The 18,791-nt window shown below is 33.2% G+C and overlaps 1 protein-coding gene across 1 annotated transcript; it reads right to left on the reverse strand.

The window, feature by feature from the left end:
• Positions 1 to 2,502: 2,502 nt before the first annotated feature.
• On the reverse strand, positions 2,503 to 6,853 carry LOC145032222 (alpha-dioxygenase PIOX-like). Its single transcript, XM_078980967.1, has 10 exons — positions 6,524 to 6,853; positions 6,144 to 6,410; positions 4,957 to 5,106; positions 4,702 to 4,835; positions 4,330 to 4,543; positions 4,075 to 4,220; positions 3,753 to 3,980; positions 3,393 to 3,595; positions 3,006 to 3,249; positions 2,503 to 2,900 (listed from the first exon to the last, which is right to left on the reverse strand). The coding sequence occupies exons 1-10, from the start codon at positions 6,641 to 6,643 to the stop codon at positions 2,675 to 2,677; spliced, it is 1,932 nt and encodes a 643-aa protein (XP_078837093.1). The 5' UTR covers positions 6,644 to 6,853; the 3' UTR covers positions 2,503 to 2,674.
• Positions 6,854 to 18,791: the final 11,938 nt, after the last annotated feature.

The following is an 18,791-nucleotide window of genomic DNA, read 5'->3' on the forward strand; positions in this document are numbered from 1 at the left end:
TGCATGTGCACATAGGAATGTTGTAATGCTCATAAGCCATCAGAATTATCTAAGCCTTTTATCAAGTGAGAAGTTTTCGGCAACAATGAAAGGCTAGTGATTCTGTTTCCTAGTGGAAACAATATGATAATAAAGGGGTTGGAAGAGTTATGATCAGTTTGGAATAAAAAGTGGAGTTGTATTGACAATGATTCATAGTGGGCTGTCTGTTAAGGAGGCAGACAGGGTTTTAGGATTTCGGATTTCAGACAGTAGTAATGGTTATTCTTTAGGGGTGAACACTAGTGAAGTAAGGATTCGTTCATCGTTAGGATTTGAGTGCCATGCTAAGGATGGGTTTGGTTATAGTTTTGGAATGTTGTATGCTTGAGTTGTTTTCTCAATCCATATCGAGATTTTGGAAGAAGTGTCCAAGCTGTCTAGCACTTCTGGAAGGTAGTAAGGAGTGATTTTGAGGACAAAATCTAATTTAAGTGGGGGAGAGTTGTAACACCCATTTTCCTGAAAGAATCGAATCAGGGTTTCAAGGAGTCAAAGGCATGGTTTTTGGGTAAAACTAAGGCTCACAATGTGAGTCATAGAAGGGTCACGATGTGAGGAGCGATTAAATGAAGAAATTGTATATATTCTGAGCTCACGGCATGAGCAATAAGAGCTCACGATATGAGGGTTGCTGCAGCCCAAGCCCCAAAACATTTAGGGTTTCCCCACATATTTAAGCCTCCTTAACATGGGTTTAGGGTTCATTTCTCAGCCTCCACCTCTCTCCAACTAAAAAAACCTAACCCTCACCCCTCTTGTTGGTTTTGGATCCATATTGGTGTCTTAGTGGCTAGAAGAAGAAGATGATGATGTTCTAGAGTGTTGGTCTAGCAAGGAGGCTTCATCATCATCATCATCATATTGTGCACATTCTATACCTTTATAAGTGTCCAAGATTCAGCTTTTATGAGTTTAAGTTACTAGATCTAGGTTCTTGTCCCTTTTCCTTCATGATTGTGGAAGTTTGCATGGATGAGATCCATAAAGTTGGCAACTTTATGGCCTCTAAGTGTCCCTTAAGCTCATATCTAATGGATCTGAAGTTTAGGTGTGATTTATGAATCTTGCATGAGTTTCATGTCATTTCTTGTCATTTTGATCTAAGGTGATTTTAGGACATACATAGGGCATGCATTTCCATTAAGTTATCATTTTTATTGACCTTTGAAGTCCCTTTTAGCTTCTAAAAAAGTTGGGGTCGAAGACTTACTGGAATAAGGACTCAAAACTTTAGGATATGGTATCAAACTATGCTCACGACGTGACACAGGGAGTGTTATGATGTGAGAATGTTTTTTTCCGGCAGAAACTTGATCATTTGAAGCTCGCGGCGTGACCAAGGAAGGCTCACGTCATGAGGACTGCTTTTGAGTCGTTTTGCCCGAGTTGCTGAGTGGTGTGAGTTCGAGCTAGAATCTGTCTGAGTGTATTCTCACAACGTGACCAAGTACTGGTCACGACCTGAGGGTCAACTGTTGGTATGTTGACTGTTGACTTTCGACTTGGTTTGACTTTTGAGCCAAAATTCTATTTTTAGAAGGTAGACTTAGGGTTTACCTTGTGTGGATTGATAGGAGGTGCCGACCACCCGTCTTTTTGCAGTAGAGTAGCTAGCTAAAGTTAGCTTTATGATTCAGGTGAGTCTCTTTACTATACTCGTGGGTCGAAGGCACCAATGTTGGCCCGCTGGATTATATTGCAGGATTATAGTTGTCTTTGTGACACTTGCTGATATGTCTGTATGTACTCGATTGCCTTTGTGACTTTTGATGATATGACTGTATGTTTTATGTATGTGGGGGTTGATACGGACCCGACATAGCTACTTGCGGTCATATGGGTTGATATGGACCTAACACAGCTACATGCTGTCATATGTGATTGATACGGACCCGACATAACCACTTGCTATCATATATATATATATATATATATATATATATATATATATATATATATATATATGTGTGTGTGTGTGTGTGTGTGTGTGTGTGTGTGTGTGTGTGTGTGTGTGTGTGTGTGGGCGCGCGCGCGCATGATATGTGATATTTTGAGAACTCATTAAGCTCCGTGCTTACGGTTTATTATTTATAATTTCGGGTACTTTCGATATAAATAGAAGGATTTGACGTGACTACACCGCATTCACCCATGTTTCCTCACTTTATTGATTTTGAGATTGTACTTTAATATCTTTATATACTTTTGAATGATTGATAATAGGAAATTGTATTTATGATTGAATCAAAAATAAATTTTTTACCTTACAAATTTTAGAATGTTACAAAATTTGTAATTAACTTTCTCAAACAGTGATCACAATTAATTCCATGAGATATTCAAGTGTTTTTGCTCAGGATCTAGGATAAATTTCTGACTTGTTTGTGTATATAACAATTAACAACAATTAACAGTACTAGCTTTCATTCACCATGGTTTTTAATAAAATTTTCCGTTTAGAATTATATGAATTTATTCCTATTTATGTTGAGCTAAACATTTAATATAAAAAATCATCATTTACCACATGTACGGACATGTGGTTTGATTTACCATTTAAAAAATTTCTTTTCAGAAGATCCATGCAATAAGTAAACCCTAATACATATACATACAAAACATGAATAATTACTTAATTAGGGACACGAAAATATAATGGTATAGGATTATGTGATTCTGGTGCAGCATCCCAAACAGAAAAAGCACTCGTTGAGTTCATCCAACGATCGGTCATTCCCAGATAGTGGCGATCCAACACATCTTTCAAACTCTCGGTTGTGTTCACCCATTCAAAACCTTTTTTCGTGTACACATCTTCGTTAAAGTCACTTGTGAAAAATCTATCTGCCTCGAGTCTCCTACAATTGGTGCACAAGTAAATTAAAGAATCAATTAGTATGTTCATATATATGGTTTGTTTGTTTTTAGTTTTTATATTTTCCATGTGTTTGAGTTAAATATACCTTGATGCCATGATTAAGAAAATTATAAACGCAGTCTCACTGATGGCAAACCCTTTGATCTTTTTCTCCGCCGCCATTCCTACCAAAAGGTCGAGTTGCTCCACATCATCACCATACACGTCATGCAATGTGTCAATAGCTTCTATATCGTCCGTTAGATCATCCCATTTTGAGATCGGGATCAAGAGTAGTGATCTACGGAAGTCATTGTATCTTGCTACATTCCTTTCCCTATCCCTATAAACTGTATTATCATGCATGTGTTAGGACCAAAACCGTTATTCCAACTGTAATTGGTTTTATATAAATTTTCAATATGCTAGACTTGGTATGAATAATATTAAAATTAAAAACCATAATATTATGTGAAAGAAAGATGATACTTACTATCGAGTGATGCTAAGTCGATATGATCTGGGCGATCTGTGCCATCAACGTTTTGAGGTACAATGTTCCTCAACCACACCGGATAATTCCATAACTCAAGTGCCCCGCATGCTTGATGCCCCATTGATACCATTTGTGTTGTAAATCCAATATCTAACAATTCCTTTTCCCCACTCTTTCCAATCAAATTTATCATATCAATCCTGTAAAAATTATTCTAATTATTCCGAAAATCCATTAAAAATAACTTTTTGAAGGAGAAAATTGATCTAGCAAATAATTTTTATCATTACATAATGAGATATGCATGAGTTTTAAAAATCATAGAGATAGACTTGCGTTTAAATTAAAGTGTCTTACGTTTTGCTCAATTTTGGAGACTTATTAGGCCCTGGCTTTGAATTGACATCCCTGATGAAGAGTTGATCAGGTAAGAGAGAATGCATTCTGTAAACACTCGTAAATTCTTCTGTTAGTGAGTAAGGTACACCATGATTAACGGGTTCCTTTAACCCTACAAGACCTCCCAAAATGGCTCCTCCAACATGCCCAAATGTGTCCTTGAATCTTTTTCCTAATAGCCCATACCTGAAATTGAATATTTTCAAGAGAATTTCACGTTACATTTTAACAAAAGTAACACCGAAAACCATTATAGCTAAAAAAAACACAGGTTTATTACCAGTTAGCTCTCATTCCGGCGACAAGTGTGTCGGTTTTGAGAAGCTCAATCGTCCAATCAATGGTGTGTATCTTTGCAATAACTGCCGAAGTTACTAGTCTTGCGTGACGATACAGATCTTCATCTTCCAAATAAGGATATTCTTTCTGATTACCATAAATATATATTAATGTAAGTAAGAAATATATATAGTACTAGTGAATTGCAGTTAATTAATAACAGGAATTAATATAGTGGATGTGTGAGTTAGTGTACCTTTAATGCATCACAAACGGCGTTGTGCTCGAGGATGAATAGTGCTTGCAAGGTTGATACCCCAATCCAACTGTTACGAACGTCGCCGGCGATGGGCAATCCGTCGCTGTCATGTTGCAGGAGGCCGTCTTTTTCGATCTTCAACTTTCCATCTTTGAATGTTCTCACTTGGCGCATCTTCTTCGAATTGCTTCCATATACTACACTCCCGTCCCTGTATGTATTCGATTGATAATTCACAATTTTTAATTCATGAACTAGCTATATTTTGAGTTTTAAATTATATGAACATTATACAACTATTTGGTTCAAGGTATATATATATGTACGTGAAAGAGAACGAATAGAATAAAGCGTCGCTAAAAATCATACCACCATGGAGTTCTGATGTTACGATGACCTTTCTTAATGTCGGACAAACCAGTATCAACTTCTTTAGTCTTGTAAAATTTGAAGGATGTAAGAGGACATTCATTCGCAGATTCCACGGGTGCCTTGAGTTCAATCTGCAGACGATGCAAAAGCATGATCAGGTTCTAATACTCATGCCTCATGTATTGTGCATTAGAGTTTAATTATGGGTTTACATGCAATATATATTATTGCATAAATGTATGTTGGTCAAACCTGTTGTGTTGACTCGAGGTGATCGATCCAATCATGAATCATGAACTGAATCCAAGAAGCAGCAATCATGTTGAACTGTTTTCCAGTGTCTTTAAGTTCTCTGCGTGCTAGAAGCTTTGTTGCCACCACCATAGGATCTGGCTTCAATAGCTGCACAATATTAACTAGAGCTTAATTAAATGTCTTCATCTCACATTTTATCTCATTCATAAAACTTCTGTTATTGCTTTTGAAAAACTTCGTAACCTAAAGTTATCTAAACAAAGTCAATCTAGGAAATCCATCTTTTTCAAATCTACTATAATGGTGTGATTCTCCTTTAGTATTTTGTAATCATTTTAGGAAGAATACCAAAACTTAACTCGGCTATATATATTTTGTACTTTTTTTTATGCCTCTCCTTTTGGGAGTGGATTTTAATTTAATTCCAGTCGTTAAAAAAATGATTGCTCGTGTAATCATCACTTAAATTACTGAATTAATTAATAACTTGAAAAAAAAGTAATTTAACCAAATAAAAAACTCCCATAGTGATCAAATACATCATTGTATATGTGACAGGATTGTTCCAACTTTTCCATTACTTATATATCGCATTCGCAGTACGTAACTGCGTAAAAAGGTTTTATTAATAAATATTAAAAGTTGTAGATATATTGACCCCACGTCCCTACATGGCGTGTTGATTTATATTTAATTCTTTAATGCGTAAAGTTGAAGTAGTAGTTCGAATGATTACTATCCACTGATAGAGTACAAATGATTCAGGGATACGCTAGAATTGAATCTTCGTGGACCATGCTTCTTATAATAATCTTGTACGTATTGTATATTTATTTAACACTTGTATTAAATTTTTAAACAATCTACACATGTCTTTATCATTTTCAACTTGATATATATATATATATATATATATATATATATATATATATATATATATATATATATATATATATATATATATATATATATATATATATATATATATATATATATATATATATACTATAAAAAAGATTATGTTTTTAATTTTTCTTCTTAAAACACCCCAATATATATATGATCTATAAAATTAATATATCAAATTATATCGATCTATTAAATGATGCACATGCATAGAAGTAAAACTTCATGAAATTATTTTGATCGAACAAGACTTATTCATGTGTAATTTTTCAACATACCTTATCTTTCTGATCAGCGGAAGTCATGTTCCGGCCAAAGAAAGACCCTTGACTTCCGGCATCTTCCTTTAATGGATCATTGAACTTTCCGTTGGAAGACCTGAAAGCAAAGTCACTGGGATTGAATCGAGACCCCACAGGAGTTTTCCCCACGTTGATCAAGTTGTACTCCTCATGAAGACGCCGGCGTATAGCCAAGTAGATTAGCCCCAAGAACACCGGCAAACGGTGCCACCCTATCCCTGACTTATCAACACTATGAATTAACTGCACAGAAAATAAATTAAACCCTTCAGAATTAATACAGCACTATTCTCTTGAAGTGATTAAGGATCTAGAATTCTAGATAACAACATGCATGCAGAATTTCAGATACCTACCAGAAAGAGAAACTTGTTGACGAGTGTCATTGTTTGAAAGATTTGGTGAAAGTCGGGATGGATGAAGTGTTCCATAGGCGAAATGAGAAGAGATTTCGCAGAAGACATAAGTGAAATCATATTGGTTGATTAGAGTGTTTGAGCTGTTAGGTTGGTATACAAACACGAATGAATATGTACTACATATACTTAGTATTAGATAGCCGGGGAGTGGGTGAGAATGGGTTGACTTGAAATATTCAACAAAATGGAACAAGAAAATCACGAAGAATTAAGAGATTTAGTCCATATTCCATACAGGAAACTGAAACTGGTGTTCCTACTGATAACCACAACTTGCTCATTTTTGAAGTCCAGCTTGTACAAATGGGTATAAAACCACGACTGACTTGGTAAAATTTTGCAATACGTTTTCTATTTCATGGTCGATCAAGCTGACCAACAAAATAACAAGTTAATTAATCAAATAAACTATAGTTCCAATATATATATATATATATATATATATATATATATATATATATATATATATATATATATATATATATATATATATATATATATATATATATATATTATTGTAATAGTTAGAAACTCACTACAAGAAATGAAGGTATTAGCGGCGATATTCACTTTTAACGGCGACAAAGTAATTTCCGCGTTACTTTTTGCTACTTATACCTTCGCTATGTCGATCAGCAATAAATGCCATCTGTGAACCTTGTCCGTTTGATTTACATCTAATCCAACGGATGAAAATGACCAGAATGCATACTATTAGCGGTGATGACAATTGTGGCGACGTCCGACGTCACTAATGCTCCGAAAAAACGCACTGACTTTTCCCTCCAGGGATGTCGCCGCTAAAACCTACTTGTTGCCACAAAAGTCCTATCGTCGCCGCTATAACACTACAAGGAAAAAGGCAATTTGCGGCGACAAAAGTCGCCGCTAAAGGGTCTCATTGTCGCTTGTAATGGTAATAGCGGCGACACGTCGCCGGTAATAAGCCGCCGCTACTGTTCCGTCGCTATTGATCAATTTGTCGTCGCTAAAGAGAATAGTCGTCGCTAATGCTTGTGTCACCGCTAAAGAGTATAGTCGTCGTTAATGATGAAGTTGCCAGTAATGATGAAGTTGCCAGTAATAACAATTTTCATTTTTTAATTTTTTTAGTTAATCAACGATTTTGGTTGTCGGTAATGGTGTCGCTGATAATAGTGTCACCAGTAATTATATAACAACATCCAATTATATATCAAAAGTAATGGTGTCGCCAGTAATTAAATAAAACAACCAAAAAGTTTTACAATTCTAATAATTAGCAAAGTGTGATAACAAGTGTAATATACAAATAAAGCTTCTCCCTACATACAATCATCTTCGTTTCCATCGTTTCTTCGATTATTTTGTGGTTGAAAAAACGAATGTAAAGCTCATTCCTATATGTCGGGTCGTTGAGTATTGCTCGAAGATTTTTTAACTACATAATAAATAACAACATATATAAACTTATAAGTTAAATTATCAAACATAAACAAAAACTATCAAAGTACATTGCTATTTTTAAATTAAGATAAAAAGTCAAAGTACATTGTTATTTCTTGCACTTGCAACAAAAACCCAATTACCAAAGTTTTTAGCAAATAATCACTACAAAACCAAAATTACCAAATCAACATGCATTTTATGATGCCAAGGTAGATTGCTATTTTTAAACTAAGACAAAAAAAACCAAAGTACATTGCTATTTTTTGCATTTGGGACAAAAACCTAATTACCAAAGCTTTTAGCAGATAATCACCACAAAAAACCAAAGTAGATTGTTTTACCTGTGATGGTTGTGATGGTTGTGGTGATGTTGCGATGGCCTTGAAATCGGCGGGAGAGCAGAAGGTTTACGGTCGATGCCTCTGATATGGTAATGTCGCTCTCCTAATACTTTCTCAAAAGCAGCTCTTTCTTGAATGGGTGTTAACTCACTTTGGCCTTGGGTTTGTTTTAAGAGCTCTTCGACTAACCGATTCTATAATTCCCAAAAATGAGTAACAATTAAGTATAAATAAACACTTAATTAGATGATAAAATTATAATTAAATACTTATATATTGTTGTTCCGTCTCGATAGTAACAAATACACCATCTCTATCGATATGAGCCTTGCGAAACGTTTCCACTCTCTTAGGGTTCTCTTTAATATTAAAAATTAGATTATATTTTAAATAAATAATTACATGTATCGTACGTTACCTTCTTATAGAAAGTATTGTTATACGAACTCGACCCCCAAGATTCACCTTCATTTGCATTTTACGAACTTTTTTGTTCCTGTCTGAAGCAATTATGTATTCGTCCATTTGGAAGTACTCAACTGCTTTCTTCCAGTTATCAGCATCCATACCCTCTGGAGGATTGGCTAATGCTCTCGGGATATCATCATACCATCCGACTGCTAAAAAAAATATTCTTTTGCGTCATTGACGGCTCCTCCGTGTTTCAATTTGTGAGTGGAGTATTTCAAGGCTACGAGTTATGCGAGAGGAAGATCAATGGTCATAGCAAGACATTATGAGATTCTATGATGATGTAACGCGGTATCCAAGTATGATGTCGTGAGTGGAAGATCAGTGGTTGAGGCAAGAGAGTGTGAGCTTCTGTGATGGTGTATCGGGGTATCCGAGTATGATGCTCTAAATCGTTGGATAATTTTGAGACTCGAGTTTATGAGATGGCAAGGGGAATATCGAGTAGCTATTGCTCCAGAGGGAAACCATCAAATAATTGTCATCATTCGGGGATGGTTTAAGAAAGTGAATTGTATCGAGAGAAGGTACGTTGTTGCGATAATTGCCGTCAGGAATGGGTGGGTGTACCTGTCCATGATGGATTGCGGAGCATGAGTTCAATGAACGCAATATAGTGACAACTTAATAATGAGATTATGGGGTGGTAAGAGCGTGACCAGGTGAGAGTAATCACTTTGTAATATCATGGAAAAACCATGGGGAGAGCCCATAGCGATTGAGAGGGTGATGTAAGACTGTGGGGAGTCGTAGCATTCACGAGTGAGTAAGTAAGTGATATAAGCCTGTGGGGAGCCATAGCATTCACGAGTGAGTGAGTAAATGATGTGAATAGTGGAGTTTTTAGGCTTCGAGTTAGATTTTGGAACAAGGGCACAAGTCTTGTGCTTCTGAAGTGACTTATGAGCAACCGAGGGTTTCGAGGGTTTGTTCTGAGATTCCTTGGGAAACGAACATAATGACATTGTTCTTTCATCAATCCAATAGTCATATTCAATTACATGAATTTTAGGAGCAGTGTGCTTCGGAACATGAGTTTCCAGAGAGGTGAGTACGTCTTACACCTTCGAAATTACAGTTTCATCAATGTGAGATTTGATTTTCCACACAAAATTTTGCTTTGAAGATTTTGAAGAGATTGTTTTCTTTATACTTTTTGGTTTGCTTGATGACACATTGGTTTTTGAAGACTTTGGTTTAAAAGTTGTGTCATCATATTTAGCAATGAAAACAAATGAAGCAATCCGAGGAGAGGTCTTTTGGACAGAAGTGGTTTCCACATGAGTTTTAGGCTTAGTGGAAATAACTAAATTCTTTGGTTCTATAGGACTGGAAGAATTTGAAGGTCTCTTGAGGATCTTAGTAAGAGTGAAGGAGTTTTGACTAGGAGTTGAGGAGTGAGAATTCTAAGATACACTCTTTTTGGAGTTCTCAAGGAACCTGGTATTTTGTCTAGACTTAACTTCCTTTTTGTGAGCATTTCGAGCTTCCACTTTGGGATCTACAATATCCTTCCTATTGAGCATTGGTTTTTTCTTGGATTGAGACGAAGATTTTGAGGTTTGTCCTGCATATGGGTTACTAAATTCAGGATCAATGGGGACTAACTTGGTTTTAGAGGTAACTAAGGATTTTGATTCATAAGAATCAGAGGAAACACAGCTGGAGGTTTCAACTTTATCATCTAAGGATGGCTATACAAATTCAGATGAAGCAGTTTCAGTTGTCACCGGAATGATTTCTTCAATAACACATTTGTTAGGAGGATTATGTATTGGAACATAATCCACACAATTTTAGACATTGTGATGAAATTCTATGGTTCGATTCAGGTCCAGGTTTTTCAGAGGTGGAAAGGCATGGAATCGGGACACTTAACAACAATTGGTTGAAACTCAGGAATTAAGGATGCAATGTGGTCTACATTCTCCTGAATGGGTGACAAGGGAGAAACAGGGGTGTCCGAATGTTTGATGTTTGGAACCTCTCCCATAAATGTCAAATTTTGCAATTCCTCCAAAGGACGAACAATTAGCTTCGAAAACTCGCTTCCGAGGCCATGTGCTTTGGACCATGGATGACGAAAGTTATGGGTCATCCGTATATTTGCTTCAAGCATGTCAATGGAATTATGCAAAGCATCTATCTTAGCATTGAGATGTTTGCTATCACAAATCAAGACATTTCTTTCATAATAAGTGATTTCACATTTGCCTTTTAAAATGATACATTCATCTTTTGACATTACAAGTTCTTGTTATGAAGACTCTATTTTTAACTTCTTATCCTCGAAACGTAACCTAAGACGATTTAATTCGATTTCCTTCTGCTCACTGGCTTCTATGGCCGACTCATAGGCTTTGTAAATGTTAGGGTGCAAAGTCACGCTTGGATGAGGCTTTACCCACTTGTATGTGTAATGAGTTGCCTTTCCTTTATAAGGAAGTGAGTGGCACTCATTTTATGTAAGGAACCATTTTGGAGTGTTAGACTAGAGAAAGAAACTTTGTATAAACCCATTTGTATATTCTTTCTAGATCTAATATGAGCTTAAAAAGATTTATTTATTCCTTGTATTCTTGATTTTACATGATGATTTACTAGATCTTTCTAATTCCGCACAAGCCATCATAATCAACACCACTACAATTGGTATCAAAGCGGGTGTTCTTGATTGGATCAAGAATTGATCCTTGATGGCTATCTTGATTTAGTGATTCATTTTTTTATCGTTGATCTTCGTGTGTTAGAGCGTTTTTGGATTCTAGAAATCGAATTCATCTTTGATTCTATTCAAAATTCGATTTTCTTCACTAGAATTCAAGTGATTTTTGCTTTCTCTCTCTAGAAAACCCATTCAAATCACTTTCTCTCTCTACAAATCTTCAAGTTTTGTGATCATGGTGCTTTTGGAGTACAAATCTTGGATTGTGATCGTTGAAGATATCAAATACAAAGTCAATAAAGATTAATATTATGGGTTGGTGTTAAACAATTTGATTAATTGGGGAACTATGGTTTCTTATGGAGGATTGGATGATGATCATGGAAGCTTGATATTTCAACCACTTTGTGAGATCAAATGGTTGGTTGAAATTACATGGTCCATATCAACACGTAGTTGTGACAAGAATGGAGAAGAAAAATATTTGTTTAATAAGAAATATGTTTCTCTTATTGAAGACCCAAATGATCTTCATGCTCTTAAGTTTGTTAAAGTTCTTGACAATGGAGTTCAATGTGATGTTCTTGATGTTCAAGAAAAAGGAGTTCAAGTTGATTCTCATGATGAAAAAGTTTTTTGCTCGATTGGAGTTTAAACCAATGATATTTTGTGTTCTTGTGATTCGTTTGAAGAAATGATTCCTTATCGGAAGCCAGTGATCCAAGAAATTCACAAGAATCAAACTCCAAAAGATTTGATTCAAACTCAAAATGTTCAAGTTATGGAAAGTGGGTTTGTTCATAAAATCAAGTCTTCAAGATGCAAAAAGATGAGAAAGAAAAAGAAGAAGAAGATTAAAAGGAAGAATAAGCGGGTTTGTTCACAAAAATCGCCGAAGGATGTTGTGAATCTGAAATCCGTGAAGCAAATTTGGGTTCCAAAGCAACAATCTACAAATGTTGCATTGAATTTGAAGTCAAAACCCAAAAGTGTTGATGGTTCTTTTGAATGTATTTGATAGAATTGTAGTAACTTAGTAAATGCCAAAATTAAGTGAAAAATCCATAGTTGACTTTGCATTGAAATCTCCTATAAATAGGAGTGACGGTTACATAACTAACATAGGACCGGACAATAGAGATGTTCCTGACATTCTGATTGTCTAATATTACAAAAAGACTAAGTCCTATGAAAATTCATATCAATACGAAGACAAACTTCATTAATTGCACAAAGACAAAATACAGTGACTCTGGATCAGTATATATTCCGGACATGAGGTTCATTCTGAAATGCCTTCATTTCAGGCTACTCATCTTCTTCTCTCCAGGTTCGGACATATTTCGGACCACTCTCCACATTGATTCTGGACGATTCATCATTCCGGAACATATGCACTTCGGAATTGGCATTGGGACTTAGGATTGCTAGAGGTTCACGTTCAGGTTCCAACAATAGGCAAACCACCATTATATTGAATTCATCACAAGGGAAGTAGCATTCGAGAAGTGGAGGAAGGAGATGGATTGAAAAATGTTTTTGTTGCAAGCATTAAATAGGAAGGGTTTAAGTGAATTAACAAAATTGCCCTCACATGCTTTGCATGTGAGGGACTTATCAGTTCCAATTTGACGGAGTGAGCCAAAATGACAATCCATAAAAAAGTTTTTCTACCACAAGGATCATACTTGCAGACAAAAAAAAAAGTTAGAGACCAAACATGATATTCTTATAAACCATATGGAACATTTTTTAATATTTGTCTTTACTAAAAAGTTATGTAAATATAATTAAAACAAGTTATTTTAACTTTTGCACAATCAAATAAAAAATAAGTTTTAATTCAAAGAGAACTCTTAATTCACCAATGAAGCAATTAGGGTCATTGATTGTATTTCAGTCATATTTTTCCACATTTGGATCAAGTTGTTGACATCATCTTCTCCAAATAGAATTCAAACGCAATTATATTTAATTATATAATCTTTAAATTTAGTAATGAAGTTATCAATTGAAGTATATCATTCTATTTATATATAAGATATCAGTTTTTTTAATTAATATTGCTCCTAATTTAACTCCCTTATTTATAGCTTCTAACTTCAAAATTCAAGCTAATTTTTTTAATTTTTATTTATTTATTTATTTATTTATTTTGAAAAATACTCATTAGATAAGCATATCAATAATTCGGATATTAACTTACAAAATCTAATCTAATCCCATTAAAACAATAAAATATTTGAGAGTCAAAATTAAAATCAATATTATTCTTAATTTATCTGCTAATATATCCCACGTAAAATGAATCAGTTTAAAATAATTGTTTGAATTTTAAAACTCATTAAATAAGCCAGTCGATTAATTTGGAATTTTAAATTAATATAACTGATATCTTTTTTTTTTCCAGATGAATAACCGAAAATCTGCAAGATAATATCTTAGGATCCCAATTTTTTTGAAAGGTAATGATTTCCTTATTCAAAAACACCATATATATATATATATATATATATATATATATATATATATATATATATATATTCGATTACATTGAAGTTGTTATTCATACGATTTTGGATTGAGTCCTATGATTTACAGTGTTCTTCTTCAGCGGTCTTCTTCTCCAATATTTTTTTCCAGGTTCTTTATTTACTCAGTTCTCCTTCTTTTTCTCCAATTTCTTGCATTTGCTCTGTTCTTATTACATGTTATTACTGTATTCCTATTGAAAGATCATGAAAATATTAACCAATCTACTTTAAGCATATTAGTTTCATTCATTTAGTTACAGAAACAAAATTATATCATTTAAATCGATATTTTTAATGTGTTGACCTATGTTTGTTTGCGAGTTTTTGTATAATAGACATTATCCTCTGTTTGCAACATTCCTGAAACTTATGTAATCGATGTTCTTAATATGCAAGGGTTATCAAATGTAATCATGAATCAAATACAATGTTATATATCAATGAATGAACTAGTATATTTCTATACACCACATAAAAAAAATACTCCTCTATATTGAATACTATTTGCATGATGAATGAGGGTAGAATAAAATCTATATATACATTCTCTTTACCTGCAATACCCCAACCCCTTCTACTGCTAATAAATGTTTCTTTAATATTTTACTCATTTAAAATTGTGAATATGATAGTATACATGGGAAATATGATCATTTGGAATGTTAAAGTATGCTATCTATATGAACATAAAAAATAATTTATATTGCTATATACTATTATCCATTTAAAAAAAATATTTTATGAATTACAACAATGTACTTTGAAAGTATATTGTTGTTTTAAACTACTTTTGTAAACTAATAAAAAAGTTAAAACTACATAGTCAGTTTTTTGAGGTATATAAGTCAAAACTACGAATCTATAAACTATTTGATAACTTATACGTAAATACCAACTTTTTATTAGATAGAAAATGGTTTTAAAAATAATTTATATTGCTATATATTGTTGATCATTTAAAAAAAGTTATTTTACAAATTATAACAATATGCTTTGAAAGTACATTGTTGTTTTAAATTGTTTTTGTAAACATATATTTAAATAAAAATACTAGATTTGAAGGGTGTCACAATAAATGAGGAATAGTATATACTTCTTGATATGTTTTATACTTACTTTATTGTCAGGTTTGCATTATGATTATCAGGTTTTTTTAAAAGTATATAACATCACTCATATTTGGATGAAAAGAATTTTATTTTATTTTTATAATTTTGATTTTGATTACATACAAAAGACTTTCTACATGATATGTTTTAGATTAAATTACTTTCGGTGTCCTTGAGTTATGTCAAAAGTTACAAATTTCGTCTCAAAAAACTATGTTTCAACTTTGACGCTATGATTTTAAATTCTTTGTGTTTTGCCTATTTTACCCAGTCCATATTACTTGGTTGAATCACATATGTTTAAAAATCATTAATTTTTCACAAACAGAAACATGACTCAAATCAACATTACCTTCATAGACCAACTTGATGTTTCAAAATATCAATTTACCATGAGAGTAAGAATAATCCGTCTCATGAAACATCTTGCATATGGATCTTCAACAAAGACTTACAAAATTGATATGATTCTCATTGATGAACAAGTAATAACAAATTTTTTTTATTTATGAATTTGCTTACAGTTTCATTCTAACCACATATAACAATATATAAACTAGTTTTTTGTGCATTTAAGGATGGAAAATTGAGGTAAAGATTATTAACAGATGGGTTGAAAGATTTAAAGTTTGCTTCATTGGATAGTTTTTACTACATCCAAAATCCACAACTTGGTCTTACTCAAAACAAAAAAAAAATTATTAATAATGAAAACAAAATCAATATTTATATCCCTACCAAAGTTACACATTGCAATAAATTGACTGGATCACTTTATGGATTCTCTTTTTCAAATTTCAACTCCGTTTTGATGGTGCATTTGTTGAGAACACACATGTTGGTTAGTTTATACATTACAATTTAACGATTTATATAACCTATTTACCATCACTCGTCATACCGAAACATTTATACTAATCATCTATCTTTTTTGTCGTATATAATAAATGTTATTGAAGATGTTGTGCGATGCTTCCCAGTAGAAACCCTTATAAACAAGAAAAATAAATTATCAAAGAGAGTCAATTTGAGCTTGAAAGATGTAGAGAATGTTTACTTTTTAAAATTTTGTGTCAAATTTTACTTTATAATGTCATTTTATATTGTATATTTATTTATTTTTTTGGTTTTGTAGAAGCAAACAAATAAATGTAAAATTCTGGGATGGGAATGCACAACACTTGGTTGGCTATCTGGAAAATAATAAATAAACTCGTAAATAGTTGTTATTCAGTGTGGAAAAATATCTTATTATAAAGGTTTGTTCATTACTGTGATTCACAACTTATACCTTAAAGGTTTATACCTTAAAAAATGTAGACGCCAGAATCTGATTCGTTTAACGTTTTGTCGGCAAAATTGTTATCTCAAGACACATTAAATTTGAAAGTTTTAAATATAATATAACTAAATATAATATTTTAAATAGTTTAAAATATTATTAACTTTTATATTGACATATGAATTTATTTTCTACATTTAGGATGTTATTTCGTTTATTGGTGATAACGTTACATCCGATTCAAATCTTGATAAAAGCAGTGCAACAAGTCCACTAACTAAGTGGATGTTTTTTAAAAAAGTGTCTAGACATGGAGAATTAAATGCAACCTGGAAGATGTTTACGATGTTGATAATCCGACATCAATATCCTCAACCAAACAGCCATCAACATCAATGATAGATCGTATTTCTTGTGACATCCTAAAATTTAAGACAAGGTTCTTAAAACAATAAAGTAAATAAAGAAAAAATGAATTTTATAGTTAAATCATCAATGGATAATAATATCGTTAGTTGATATGAAGTTTGGAAGTTTAGATGGGAAAATAATAACATTTTAGAAGTTAAAGGGAAAAAGTGTAAAACTAGCAAAGTGAGTTGACCAAAAGGGTTGACTTAGTTATTGCAAAGGACTACAAATGTTATATAATGAATGGGAAGTGCTTAGTATGCCAAAACTTAAGTTAAAATCATAAATAATAAAGTTTGGTGGGTTTTAGCCAAAACAAGTAAACTTGAGGGGCCAAATGTGAATAAGTGAGAATTAAGATGAACACTCCCTTCTTTCTCTTCCAGATACATATTAGGCATGCTAGAGAGCTTCAAATGATGATTTTCTTCTCCTTTCCATCTAGGGTATGATCCAAGTTAAGAATGAAGCAATCAAACAAAGGAGAGAAGGAATCAAGGCTTGAAAGGTAAAAATCTTCTCATCCTTTAGCTTAGAATTCGAATTTGTGGAGTGGTTATAACTCCCAATGTCGAAATTAGTATGATTCTTTGATTAGGGCTTGTTTTTTGAACCTCCCTTGAGTTGTTTTGATGATCCGAACCTCAATCCAATCATCCCATTGATGGATTTGAGGATTGGGGTGAAAACATTTATGAACTCTAGAAATCCAACTTGGAGATTTCACGTTGTTATGTTAGGATTGAGAGATGTTCAATGACCTAGATGATGTTTAGAAGCAATAAATCCAATCGGAATGCTCAAACATATCTATGATGGTAGAATGTTACATAAACATGGAATTTATATGGTTTTGGGGAAAATGTGATGAAACAATGAAATCCTTTGAATTTGAGCATTTGATGAGTATATGATACTCATAATCATGAGTTGATACTAACAATATGATTCGAATTCAATTACATTAAGTATTGAGTGATATATAGTTGAATTTATGGACTAACTGGCCATAAAGGAATTTTGGGAAATCTATTGATAATTACATAATGAACCTCATATAAGAAGTGAATGATATTCATGAACATGAATTGACATATAAAAGATAATAGTGAAACATAAACATGAAGGAATATTAGCAAAAATGCATCCCTAGTGATTGTTATGACCCAAGGGCAATTTTGGAACATGGAATGGAATTGAGAATTCCATAGTTAGATTGGACATTTTCAATGAGATTAATGGGGTTTTTATGTGATTGACAACATCTATTTGAGTGTTCAATAAGTTGTGAATAAGCCTTGTGAGCTTTGGAATGTTCAAGTGAAAAATGGACTAGTTTACCTTTCTTTTAAATACTTTGGGATCATCATGATCTAAAGGTTTCAATGAACACTTAATGGATTAAGTGGAGTGTTTTAAGATGATAAAACACCTCCTAAACATGTGTGAGAACCTAAATAAATGGTACAAAGTGAATGGGAAAAGGGTCTTCAAGAACTATTGCAAATAGACTCGGACATGACAACACGGCCCATGTAAATGCAAGCTTTAATTTACACGGTCCGCGTAAATCCCTGATTTGGAGATTTTCTTGTTTCCTTCATAACTTTTGCAAATAGACTCGGATTTACGTACGGTTTTCGTCTACGTTCATAGTTTTTCATGAGGAATAGTATGAAGCAATAAAATTTAGGATTTGAACCTTTGAGGGGTATTTTGGTCATTTTAATGACTTATGTCTATATATAGTGTAGGTAGTGTTCGAAGAGGGTTGATATATGGAAAGGAACTAGAAGAGCACTAGCTAACCTATATGTGATTGAGGTGAGTACGTGTTGGCATTTTTCCCACTTTGGGGTACATGAAAAAATGATTTTATGATAATAAAATTCAATGCTTTGATATATGAAATGTTTTGAAACGAAAGCTTTAAACGTTTTTGTAAAGGGTATTTTGAAAGGGTG

The sequence above is a fragment of the Lactuca saligna genome, chromosome 2 (genome assembly GCF_052625555.1).
Source record: "Lactuca saligna cultivar CGN05327 chromosome 2, ASM5262555v1, whole genome shotgun sequence".
Lineage (NCBI taxonomy): Eukaryota > Viridiplantae > Streptophyta > Magnoliopsida > Asterales > Asteraceae > Lactuca > Lactuca saligna.